We start from the raw sequence: 12,624 nt of genomic DNA on the forward strand, positions 1-12,624 counted from the left end.
ATTATTTAAATTATTAATTCTGCAAAAACAAATCCAACTTTTGGTACTTGACTTAATAAATAAACTCTAACTTTATTTTATTTGATAAAACAGATTTTGACAAAGTTTCCTTTAGGGACATAATTTGCTCTAGCTTCATACTTATGAACATGAGAGTGGTGATGATTTTTGAAAAAAATCTAACTCATCTTAAGCAAAGCAAATAAGAGAGTAGTATTACCCCAAACAGTCCAGCTAGTAAATGTAAAAAATGCCTTTCTGTTTCCTGTGATTTATTACTTGCAAACTGCTGTTGAAATCCATCAGCGAGTTACTTGTTAAAGCTTTATCTTGTCTTGTTTGCTGCCTGTCTGAGCGTGCCCTTTCATTATTTTAGAATCCAAACACTCCCTCTGAGCCTGTGTGCGTTTATTTATGTGTTTGTACCACATTTGGCTTGAGACATTGACTCGCTGACAGAACACGGGGAAGTTAATTAAAGTGGGTGTTAGCTTGCTGGATTTAGTTTGAGGACAACAGTTTCAAAATAAGCGAACACTCCCAGTGTCACAAATACCAGCATCCAGTTTCTTTATTAATCATGTTCATGCATCTCACATCTGTTACAGCTTCTCTCTGAGCGATGGAAAGATGATTCCACTGGTTCAGAGTGGACATTTAGTGGATCTTCCAGAAGCCACCATAGCGTGTGAAATATTGTTTCAGTGGAGCCCATAATCTGTCAGGTAGCTGCCAGTGTGGCCTTTGGAAGGAGGCAGTTTTAAAAACATTTCCTGGCCCCTGGGGTCATAGCCTTTTCTTTAACTCAGCTCAGAGAGGACAGATTGCTCTGAGATGGCTTGTTTAAAGAAGAGCTCCACAGAGAGTGAGTGTACTGTCGACTGTTGCTGAGGAAGTTGAAGCGAACCAGCAGGGATTGTTGGGTCTCACAAGCATTAAAGCAAATGATGCGATTTGCAGAAGGGCTTTTTCTCTTAAGAGGAGGTGACTGTGATTAGCTGCATTTCTCTGGGAGAGAGATTTATGAGCTCTAAGCTGCTTTTTTGTGCCTGACCTACTGCACAAACCAAGTTGGGAGAATGCAGGGAGGCAAAGAATTATTGTTTTTTCTAATGACACAAGATAATTTAACATGAAAGCATGATGATCACTGTGAGGCATACGGACCATCTTGGCAGCCAAAGATCAAGAGGATACTGGATATTTAGCAGGGATGCAAGATTGTGAAATTCTCGGTCAATACTGTTGTTTAAGATCACAAACTGATATTACCTGTTGCTAGTAATATGTCTTTGTCATTTATCCCCCCCATTTTGTGCCAGGGAAACAAGAAATCTTCATTATATAGAAAAACAATAACTGAACTGTTTTTAAGTCATTTAACTCCTTATTACACTACCTTTGAATGAGCACAAATTCAGTCAAATTTATGAAACAACCTTCAATAAAACCTTCCTTCACATGAAAACACGTCTTTTAAAAAACTGTGTCAAATGCCTTTTTCCTAGTGGAGTAACGATCCATCAGTCTGGATCGATATATCGATCCAATGATCAACGATCCAGTATCATCGATGCAAAATAAAAACATCGATCCATATCGTCATCTTTAGGATGCGCTTTTATTTTGAAAGTCTGTGTCACCGTCAAACAGCAGCAGGAAGATGGCAAGCAGCCGCGAGAGAGGCGATGAGGATAGCGTTATTTACTCGGGAATAAATCAGCAGAGTGGAAATATTTTGGATTTCGGAGAAAATACAGGCCAACAGACGGAGTACATGCTTTATGTGAACAATGCAGTTACGAGATAAAACACGACCTAACTGCCTGGACGGCATCTCATTCCGCTAACTTTTCACTACAGTAACATTAGCTGCTCTGTTTTAACAATGTTTGGCTGAAAAAACGTTCCTGCAGGCTGAAATTCACCTGAGCTGTTCTGTCGTGAGACGCAGTAACTAAAATCAACAATAAGTAAGAAAAATAATAACGTCATTTGTTAAGCCATGAGTGGAGGAAAAAAAGTCTGGTTGCCGCTAGGCTAATTTATGCAATATAAGGATGCTTAAGCTAACGATGGGTGACTAGCAAAAACAATTCTTGTGTCTATGAACCTTGACAGTTATTACTGAGATGAATTTGATACCCGGCATTATACTGCATTTTGCTTAACTTAGCCATTTGTCCTTGATTGTGGACACTTCTTTGTGCCATCTAGTGGTAGCAAAGGGATGATACACTAAGCCATGTAAAAACAAGATGGCCGCCATCTCTGCTAAGTCAGTCCACAGCTGATTCCAACACATAAGTGCAGACAAGGTACAAAACCTGATCACATTTATTCCAAGCAGGGAATAAAGAGCAAGAAAAATACTTAGAGTACAAAATGAACAGATCCTTAGACTTTTACATATGTCGCTTTATGTAAGATTTTGTTTTTGGTCAGCCATGTTCCCGCATTGACATAAGCAGTTTTGTACTTCATCACACACTTGTGGCTTTCAAAATTTAATCCATCGTCCCCGTTTAAGGTCATCTTTTTTTTTTTTTTCCAAAACTACTCACTCTTTAAAGACAATGCTTAGCTTTTTTATATTAAGCAGGTCGTACTTTTCCTAAATAGCTTGGAAGAATTAAAAATGCACACCAAACAAAAGCTCGGGTCTCAACAGCTGGGTCGTAACAGTTGACCTGATCTTCCTCTGTAGACAATCTAGTCATTAACTCGACAGGCTCTCATGTGTAATGGACACATTTGTCCTGACAGTTTGACCTTTGGCTTCTTGACTTTTGTTGACCAGTTACAACTGGGTTTTTATTGGTTGTACTGGATGTCAGGCCTGGTTTTGTCTGGGTGGTCTCAAGTGGCGTGGTGTAGTAATGTGGTTACTTCGTGTGTTTACACCCAGGTTGGAGTTTTACCAACTAGAAACAGTTCTCCACCTCTTTCCACCAGTGTTTTATCTTCAGTTGTCCTGCAATTAACTGGATTTAAAGATTCTAACAGATCCCAAAGCATCCCGATCTCTGCACACTGATTGGCTCTCCCACCAGAGTTCAGGTCTGGTAAAGATCTCAGACAACCATGACCTAATGCTGCAGCTGTGGGATTTCACACCGATCATCCCACGAGGAAATAGAAGCCGTGTTCTTTTGCATACGCTGCATTTTATGACCACCTTTGATTACACAAGTAAATCCACTTGACTTTTTAAAAAACCCTCACTCATAATACGGAGTGAGCGTCTGTAGTGATTTGTCATGGTGTCTTTGTGCGGAGGATTTGTCGCTCTGTAAGGTCTATAAGGATTTGTTGCACTGCTGCAGCTATGAGACACAATATTGTCACACTCCCTGGAGTTTGTCTGTAAGTTATTGTCCTCGTCTCCTGAAGGGCAGATGGTGTACACACCCTGAATAACAATGTGTGCTCAGATAGACAGATCACTGCTTGTGTTTATCTGACAGCTTTTAGGGCTCGGTATATTTTTTATTTGATGTTACAAGATATATGTAAGAAGAGAACGAATGAGCAGTCGTGTTTTTTAATTAAAGTTTCTGTATGTGACATTCGGAGCATTATTATGGCTATGTAAGGATATAGTGGAGTAATGAGATCCTGGGCAGAGAAAAGAAGTCCTGCTCCCGCTGTGTGTTGTAATGCGAGCTTCTCTGTGGTTTGTTGTGGTAGACTGTCCGGTCAGGCGTGCATGTTAGTGCATGGGTGTAGCCCAATGGTTACCTCATTGCCTCTGCTTTGCACTGTGCTCATATGGCAGTAACCTCTGATATCAGCTCTAGGGATGGGTGTCATTACGATTTTAACGATACTCGTGTAATCAAACCACAATTTATTTATTTATTTTATAGTATCTAGTTCCTAAAATGTTGAGGCAGACGGTACTTGTTGTAGCTCTGGTTGAGGGTGAGAGGCTGTCAGTAAATAGCTTGTTGGTCACAGATAAACGGAGATCTGTGTGGGTACATGAGACCCTAAAAAAGAGGGTGGATCATGGGGAGTACCACCAGTTGGTCCAGGAGCTTCGTCACGATCATGGCTGTTTCCAGACATATTTTAGGATGACTCAGGGGCAGTTTGACAACCTGCTATTTATCGTCAGGCTGTATAGAGTGTGCCAGTAAACCCGGAACTCCGTTAGCGCTTTTAGCACTTCCGGTTCTCTCGTCTAAAAGTCAATACCTTTTTTTGAATGGGATTTTGGTAAAATGCCTCAAATGAGGTCTGTGGTTAACAAAAGCTTAAGCGAGTTTCAGGTTTTGTTCTACGACATAAAACACGTCAGTAAATACCCTACTGGTGAATTTTGAAGCTTTTACGTGTGGTAAAAAAGGCGGTTGCTAACAAGTTGCTCAATACGACTACAAACCCTGTCGGGAACATTAAACGTCATCACCCCCGAACAGGCGAGAGTGCTGGCAGTCCGCCATTACAGCTTCTTATTTAGCTTAAACAGTCCGATTTCCCCATTATACAATGTTTTTAAAATAAAGCGGCCGAAATCAGTTGAAAGCTTAGTGGCGGTGACGTCAAGAGTCATGCGACCGTGGAGTAGTCATGTAGTCCGTTAAAGCCTAACGTTAGCTTTTTACTTCTGGCGATCGCATTTAAGCTTCAAATGCGGTATGAAAGGTGTTCATATGTGAAGATTATCTCGCTGAACAAAACCTGTAAGTATCATAAACTTGTGTTAGCCACAGAGCTTATTTTCTGACATAATCCAAAACGCAATGCAAACATCACATTCACTTTCTCTTCCGGGAACCAGCGCGATGCTAAACTTCCGGGTTTTGACGTCAGCCCTGGCACACGCTATAGCTCTGGGTATCCAGCAACCGCTACCACCAGTTTCTCCTCCATTGTTTGCCAACTGTAAACTTGTTGTCGTGACCACAGAAGGCCCGCCTCTCAAATAATCCGATTGGACAATGGGGAAAAAGGTGACGAAAGAAGAGAATCCGATTGGACAATGGGGAAAAAGGTGACGAAAGAAGAGATGATGTAGGGAGCTTTTTCACTCTGAGTTGAAAGTTTTCTTAACTCGAGGAATTCAGAGTGCTCCGACAGACACAGAAATACGAGGCGCGTTGCAACAAAAAAATAGCGAGCAAAAGAAATGGCAATGAGCGTAGTGTAAAGCAGCAAGGATTAGCTAGCCAGTGGGATTCACACACACATAGGGACAGCAGCAGGACTGTCTGTCACAACAACCCACAGAGAAGCTCGGACTGAAACACACAGGGAGAGTGTGACTTCAATCTGTGCTCAGGACGCCATTACTTTACATAGCAAACAGAGGTTTGCTGTTATATTATTGTTGTGAATGTATAGCACCTTCAAACCTGTCAATCAGTTTCCTGCATAAAACAGTGCAAATCAATATAAACTGGACCCACTGTCACTGAGAGACAGGCTGTGTGTGTGTGTGTGTGTGTGTGTGTATTCCTGCAGTACTCAAACGCTCAAATAAACACACATTTTTCTCTTTTTTTGATTCTGAAATCAAACACAGAGCATGCTGGTTATTTTGTCACATCGACGGCTTGTAAATTAGAAAATAACACAAGCCGCTCCGTCACTCAGGAGTCACATTGAGACAGTGGTGTCTCTGTTTGATTCTGTTGTACCTGCCTGATGGGACTCACTCCAAAGACACGTCTGCTCTGCGCCTAATTTAGACGCTGATGACGGGGACAAAGGTTTGAAGTCTTCCTGAGCGACGGGCTGTCTCTCCTCCTCTGATGGTTGTTTACCAGAGTGTTACTGTCACAGAGCGTGAGGCTGAGAGTCAGGACTGTGTGTTTGGGAAACAGCAGCACAGGGAGAGTGTTGTGTTTGGGGTGTGGAGAGGAGCAGCTGGTGAGCACGCTGTAACTAGTGTGTTCATGTAGTTCAGGCTCTCTGACTCTCTGTGACAGTAACAACTTTCTGTGTGTGTGTTTTCTGTGTGACCTGTAGCTACGTTAGAGTCAGTGTTGATTCACATTTTAGAGCCACCTCCTCTTCATCTTCACCCCCTTCCACCCTTTGTTCCTCTCCTACTCCTCTTTTCTTTTTCTCCTCCTCCCCTGCCTCCTCCTCATTTCTCCTTTTGTGTTTTCCATTCCTTTCCATCTTCTTTCTCCTTTCATGTTCTTCTCCTCATCCTCTTCCTCCTTCCTCTTTCTCCTTTTGTACTTTTCTTTCTTCTTCTCATCCTCCTTCCCCCTTCTCTCTCCTCTTTCTCCTCCTTTCTCCTTTCTTGTTCCTCTCCTTCTCATCCTCCTGCTTCTTTTTCCTCTCTTGTTCTTCTCCTCCTTTTCCTTCTTTCTCGTCCTCTTCCTCCCTTTCCTCCCTTCTAATTTATTGTTTGTCTCATCCTCCTCTTTTCTTGCTCCTCTCCTCCCTTCTCATCCTCCTTCTCCTCAACCTCCGTTCTTTTCTTTCTCCTTCTTCTCCACCTTTCTCATTCACAGTTCTTCTCCTCCTTTTCCTCTTCCTCCTCCTTTTTTTCTTGTTCTTCTCTTCTTTGTTCTCCTTTTCCTCCTCTTTCTTTCTCCTTTTTTGTTCCTCCTCCACCTTTCTCCTTTCTTGTTCCTCTCCTCCTCATCCTCCTTCTTCTTTCTCCTTTCTTGTTCTCCTCCTCCTCCTTTCTCCTTCCTATCACTTCTCTTTCTTTTCTTTCTCCTTTTCTTCCCCCTCCTCATTCTTTCTCCTTTCTTGTTGTCTTCCTCCTCCTCCTTTCTTTTTTCTGGTTCTCCCTCTCCCTCCTCTCCTCCTCACTCCTTCTTCCTCTTTTCTTGTTCTTCCTAACCTTCTTCTCTCCTCCTTTTTTGTCTTTTTATACTTCTGCTCCTCCTTTGTCCTTTCTGGTTCTTCCTTCTTTCACCCGTCTTCTTATACCTCTCCTCCTCCCTCCTCTTCATTTTCTCCTCTCTTCCTTCCTATCTTCCTTTGTCTTCACCTCTTCCTCGTCCTTCTTGTTATTCATCTTCTGAATTACTGAATTAATTATTATTATTTCCATCATCACCATTATCATCATCTTTACTACAACCACCACTACTACCAGTAAGAGTAGTACTACCAGTAGTAGCGGTAGTGGTGCCTGTGCCACGTTACATAAATGACCTCCCTCTTCATGTCCCTAATATTGTGGTCATCAGTCTTATCTGCCAGTAGACGTTCAGCTCACCCTGTGTGATCATTTCTGCCTGTGAAAAATATGAGTATGACTAAACTTCAATCTGCCGTGTTGATGTGACGCAGCTCCATCACACACAGCAGCCACACAGTCTGTCATCTCAGCTGCTGTCCACAGTGCCGTGCTCAGTTTGTAGTACTACTGCACAGTCAATACAAAGCTCCGTCCTCCTCCTTGCTGTCGCTCAGTGCTGTAGGTGTAAATCCACTCCACCTGGCACCGCGCCCGCACCGCTGTATGGAGCCAATCCTCTTTGGTCTGCAGATTACCACTCGACCATTCAATCCTTTCCCCTCATTGTACGACGGATTGAACCTTTGTTCCAAAATGCAATGACATGGCTGACCTGTTCCTAATATAATGCCCTTTATTGGATAAATTAAGTCAATAATAGCGTCTTAACACAGAAGACAGAATGTAGTTTATATGCTTTGTATGCAAATTAATTGTAGTGTGTTTGCCAGAGGGGAAACCTCCTACATCTGTCTGTCACTGAGGAGCTGGGATGTTTTCTGGAGTCATTGTTGACCCATGCTTGTCTGAAGCGCCTGTGGTTGTAACCTTGATGTTGTTACAGTTCAGTGTAAAGAGACGGCTTGTAATTCAATATGTGTTTGTATGAAAAGCAGACTTGTTTTCACTGTATTTCAGTTTGGGCCACTTTTTTAGGTACACCTCACCAGTACCAGGTGGGACCCCTTTTGCCTTCAAAACTCTTTATTCAACAAGGTGCTGGAAACATTCCTCAGAGATGTTGGTCCATATTGACATGATGACATCACACAGTTGCTGCAGATTTGTCAGCTGCACAGCCATGATGAGAATCTCCCGTTCCACCACATCCCAAAGGTGCTCTATTGGTTTGAGATCTGGTGACTGTGGAGGCCATTGGAGTACAGTGAACTCATTGTCATGTTCAAGAAACCAGTTTGAGATGATTTGAGCTTTGTGACATGGTGCGTTATCCTGCTGGAAATAGCCATCAGAAGATGGGTACACTGTGGTCATAAAGGGATGGACACGGTCACTAATATCCATGCTTCATTCAAAAGAGGCAACGTAACTGTCAGGTACACAGCTCACACATCTAGAGACACAACACACACAGGCACACATCGAGAAAACCACATCAAGGGGACTCAAACGCTGATGAATAAAAGTAGGTTTTGAGCCAATGGTGGGGGCAGATCTGATTGGGAGGGGGATGCTGTTCCACAGTTTGGGGGCAGACACAGTAAAGGCACAATTACCCAGCTGACCTGAGGGACCTGGACGTAGAAAAGGGGGTTAGAAGGTCTGAGATGTAGGATGGGGCCAGACCATTGAGGACTTTGTACACAAGCAGGAGAACCGTAAAGTCAATTCCGAACTTTACAGGCAGCCAGTGGAGAGAAGCTAAAACTGGTGTGATGTGGTCTCTCCTCCGGGGTACCTGTGAGGACCCTAGCAATGGGACAGAGGGGACTGACTAATACAGTACAGAGAGTTACAGTAGTCTAAACGGGAGGAGATGAGAGCATGGGTAACTGTCTTCAGGTCTTTTAGGGAGAGAAATGGACTGATTTTGGAAATGGTGCGGAGTTGGAAAAAGCTGGCTGTTACTACTGCATTAATTTGTCTGTCAAAGGCGGAGTGAAATATCACGCCAAGATTTTTGACACTGGGTTTTACATAGTTAGAAAGGCTGCTGAGCTGGTCAGGAATCCCTTTGACGGAGTCAGGGGGGCCAAAGAGGACAAATTCTGATTGCCCTCATTCAGCTGAAGGAAGTTCTGTGCCATCCAATTCTTGGTGTCCTTGAGGCAGTTTATGAGACTGGTAACGTTAGACTTGTGGTTAGGGAGATACAGCTGTGTGTCGTCAGCATAGGAGTTGAAGGAGATTTTATATGTTTGATGTTTTTCCTCAACTAAGGAACCCTTTAATGGGATTCTATGCAACTGTGTACGTCTCTCAGCTAAGGAGAAATTAAGTGTAATTAAGTGTCAAGCTTAAGGAGAAAACTTAAGGTGTTTAGTTCAACCGGTCCGTGAAATATAATTGTGGGTATCAGCCTCAAAATTCGAGTATTGCTTGGCCTTCAGAACTTTTCACATTTTTCTTGTAAATGGTTGAGTTTGCCACCGTAGGAAATCTTGAAACTGCAAGTAACATCAGTAACTTTGATTTCATTGTATATTTTTTCATCACTCAGTTTTTACAGCCAAGTGCCCTCTAACAAGCTCTGCTGCTTTACGTATGTTACATTGCATCAGAGCACAGTGTGATGCTGACGCCCTCTCTTTCTCCCTTTTGTCGATCAGGAGTTCGCTGCACTGACCAAGGAGCTGAACGCCTGCAGGGAGCAGCTGCTGGAGAAGGAGGAGGAGATCTCTGAGCTCAAAGCTGAGAGGAACAACACCAGGGTGAGGGCAGCACGGACACACATCTTTAAAGCATTTACTAAACTGATTATAAAGCCTCAAATTACTCTTTTCAAATCTGTTTAATGTGCCAGTAATTCTCTGAGGCAGTCAGAGACAGTCAATCAATCTGTTGTTTTGACGTTTTCAACCAGATATGAAGTTGATAATGCTGTTTGTGTATTCCCTATCCAACCCATTTAGATTTGCATTCCACAAGTTTCACCACAGTTTCCCAACTTGCCCCAAATTTGCATGTCAGCTGCAAAAAGCCTGCTGCGATACTGCGATACACGGCGTCCTGAGGAAGCTTAAGTTATCTGCTGGGTACGGTTTTAAGGCTGTAGAGGCACCGAAGCAACCATGCGCACTGTCTGTTTCCAATGCCCAGACATACCTCATTAGCTCCCCACATTTCGCATGAACATTTTTCCACTTACTCCACATGGATGGCTGCTCAACAGTAAAACTAAGTCCAAATGGCACTGATGCCCTGCAGTGTCCAGGTCAAAGTCTTTGGAGGGGAAGAGAAAAAACAAAACAACTGAAGACATTAACGGATCAGCTTGATTTTGTGGAGCTGAAGGCCTGTATCTTCAATAACAAACATTTCCTTTTTAAAGCAGTAAGCACACTCTGCTGTTGACAGATAAGACTCTGTTTTCCATCCCCACTGCTGATTAAGTGTGGATTTTTCAGCCTTGTGCTATCTGGCTTCGGGTGGAGGCAGAAGATTTTAGCGTCTAAGAAAAAACAGAGGGGAGGGAGGTGAGGCGTAAGAGACGGGGACAGACACGAGTCGTCTCCTCTCTCTCACTTTATTATCACCTTGAATCTCGCGATGGGCAATTACCAAGCGATTTTAATTAAGCTCGGTTTTGTCGCAGTTGATAATTAAATCTTGGAAGGCATGTGCAGGCAGTCAGCGGACTGAGGAGCTGAAAACAGATGTGATGACAGCGGAGACAGGTTGACTTTATTGGTTGTTTCAGATAAGCATCAGAACTAAATGACATGCATGTAAATTTATGAACTGGAGTCATGGTGAGAGGCAGAAAAAGGAGAGCAGCAGATAAAGGATGAGGATATTTACGGAGCAGGAAGACAGTGTGGCTGAAGACATTACCTCAGGCAGATCTCAGAGTAGGCATTTACTTCCTGATTGATTCAGCAGTGGGCATTCTGTTGAGTGTGCAGGAGGACGTACGTAGACACGATGGCTGCTGATGAGACTCTCAGAGACAGTTGAATCAGACAGACGAGAGAAGAGACGACACTCAGTCTCCTTTCAGCCACACTAGAGGTCTGCGTGAGGTCTTTTTTCAACCCTTACATAGCTCTCACGTTACCACTCAGTCCTGCAGAGATTCTCATCACTTCCTCCTGCTAAAATATCTTCTATTGAGAATTTTCTGGAGAAATGAGACAAATTCGTTTTGCTTGAGGCGACGGGAACAAAGAGTTTGTTTGCTTGTTTGTGTGGGAGGTGAATTGATCACGTCACGCATCACTAGTCTACTTGGTAGTTGGATGCTTTTGCGCAGTGGTGAAACGAGCTGGATGCAGGCGACAGATGAGTTTATAAAAATGAGGGGCTGTGATGATGCAAGCACGACGTGATTTTGCCAAGTAGGTCATGCTCCTGGACCAATGTTGCAATCAACCAATCACAGCCTTCTGACATCATAAGTGTGCTGCTCTTGTACTTATCTCAAAACCCCTTTGTGCTTCCTCAGATCTAAGCTAGTTGTCCAAATTGAAGTTAGCACAATTGAACAAAATACTCAGTAACACTGAACAAAAATCTTGTAAGGTACTACACAGGAGCCAGAATGGACGGACTCATGGCTCAAAACTCAAATGTTATCGAATACCTGCCGCCACTACCTGTCAACAAAAACAAAGACAACTATGGTTAAATTTGATAAGATGGAACGACTGGACGGTGGCGATCATCAAAAATATTCGCATGTCATATCAGGTTAGAGAAAAAGTACTTCCTGTTGTAGGGATGACTAACATTATGTGTATTAAGGGTTATCATGTCCTCCTCATCAGAAACTGGGGAGGTGTTAAGAGGAATATTGGATTTCTCTGTGACGCTAACTTTTTAGCGCATTAGCTAACGTTAGCTTCGATAGCAAAACAAACTGGAGGAAACCATTCAGGTGTCGTCCTCCTTTGTAAGATTGGCTTCCTGTGACATCATCCATCCACTGAGTGAGAGCATACGGGTCGGCCAGTCTGGTCCCGTTGGTCAGTGTTTACTTATTTAGGTAACATTCGCGGCCCCAGAGAGTGAGTGACCTGACATGGTGCAATCAGAGTGTCCAGAGTGCGCTCTGCCACTCTGAGAGTGCGATGCTCTGGATAACTGAACGTTAGATTCAGATAGTGCTCCGAAGTTAGGAACGGTCCAGTTTGTGTGCTCCGACACTCGGAATGAGTATCTCTGAACGCACCACTCACATTATCTTCCTCCATTGTCTAAAACAAGCCAACAGAACTTGCTAGCTAGCGCTGGCTAATGTCTGTGGAGAATTGTTTTGCCTCCAGCTAAGCCCCGCCCACCAGAAAATGTCATACTGCTCACTAACAGTAAAAGGGCCTATACTGAGGAATATAGTTCAATGGATGCAGGCATAAAGGAATAGTTATTCTTTTGGTAAATATGCTAAATAGCTTCCTTGCTAAGAGTTATATGAGAGGACCACCACTACTCTTATAACTGTACTGTAACTAAACTGGTGCAGCCAGCAGCCCGTTAGCTTAGCACAATGACTGAAAACAAGGGGAAACAGCTAGCTTGGCTCTGTCCAAAGGTAACTAAATTAATTTTATTATTGAACTGAGCAAAACAAATCAGGAACCACAAGTACAGCATGTGTTTCTTATTAGTAACTAAGACCTGCATGTGATGTCTATCACCAACATAAACCAAGATGAATATATAAGTGAATGTAATGGATTCTAGTTGTCAGACTCTCATTAGACCCTGCCTGTTACTTTAAACTCCATCTT

The 12,624-nt window shown here is 43.1% G+C and overlaps 1 protein-coding gene across 1 annotated transcript in view; it reads left to right on the plus strand.

Annotated features, from left to right (window-relative positions):
• ppfia2 (PTPRF interacting protein alpha 2) overlaps nt 1–12,624 on the plus strand; it is a 281,112-nt gene that overhangs the window by 187,334 nt on the left and 81,154 nt on the right. Inside the window, exon 3 of the mRNA XM_050036740.1 lies at nt 9,505–9,606. Coding sequence (XP_049892697.1) covers nt 9,505–9,606 — 102 coding nt within the window. The remainder of the gene's footprint in view (nt 1–9,504; nt 9,607–12,624) is intronic.

This window comes from Epinephelus moara, chromosome 23 (genome assembly GCF_006386435.1).
Source record: "Epinephelus moara isolate mb chromosome 23, YSFRI_EMoa_1.0, whole genome shotgun sequence".
Classification (NCBI taxonomy): domain Eukaryota; kingdom Metazoa; phylum Chordata; class Actinopteri; order Perciformes; family Serranidae; genus Epinephelus; species Epinephelus moara.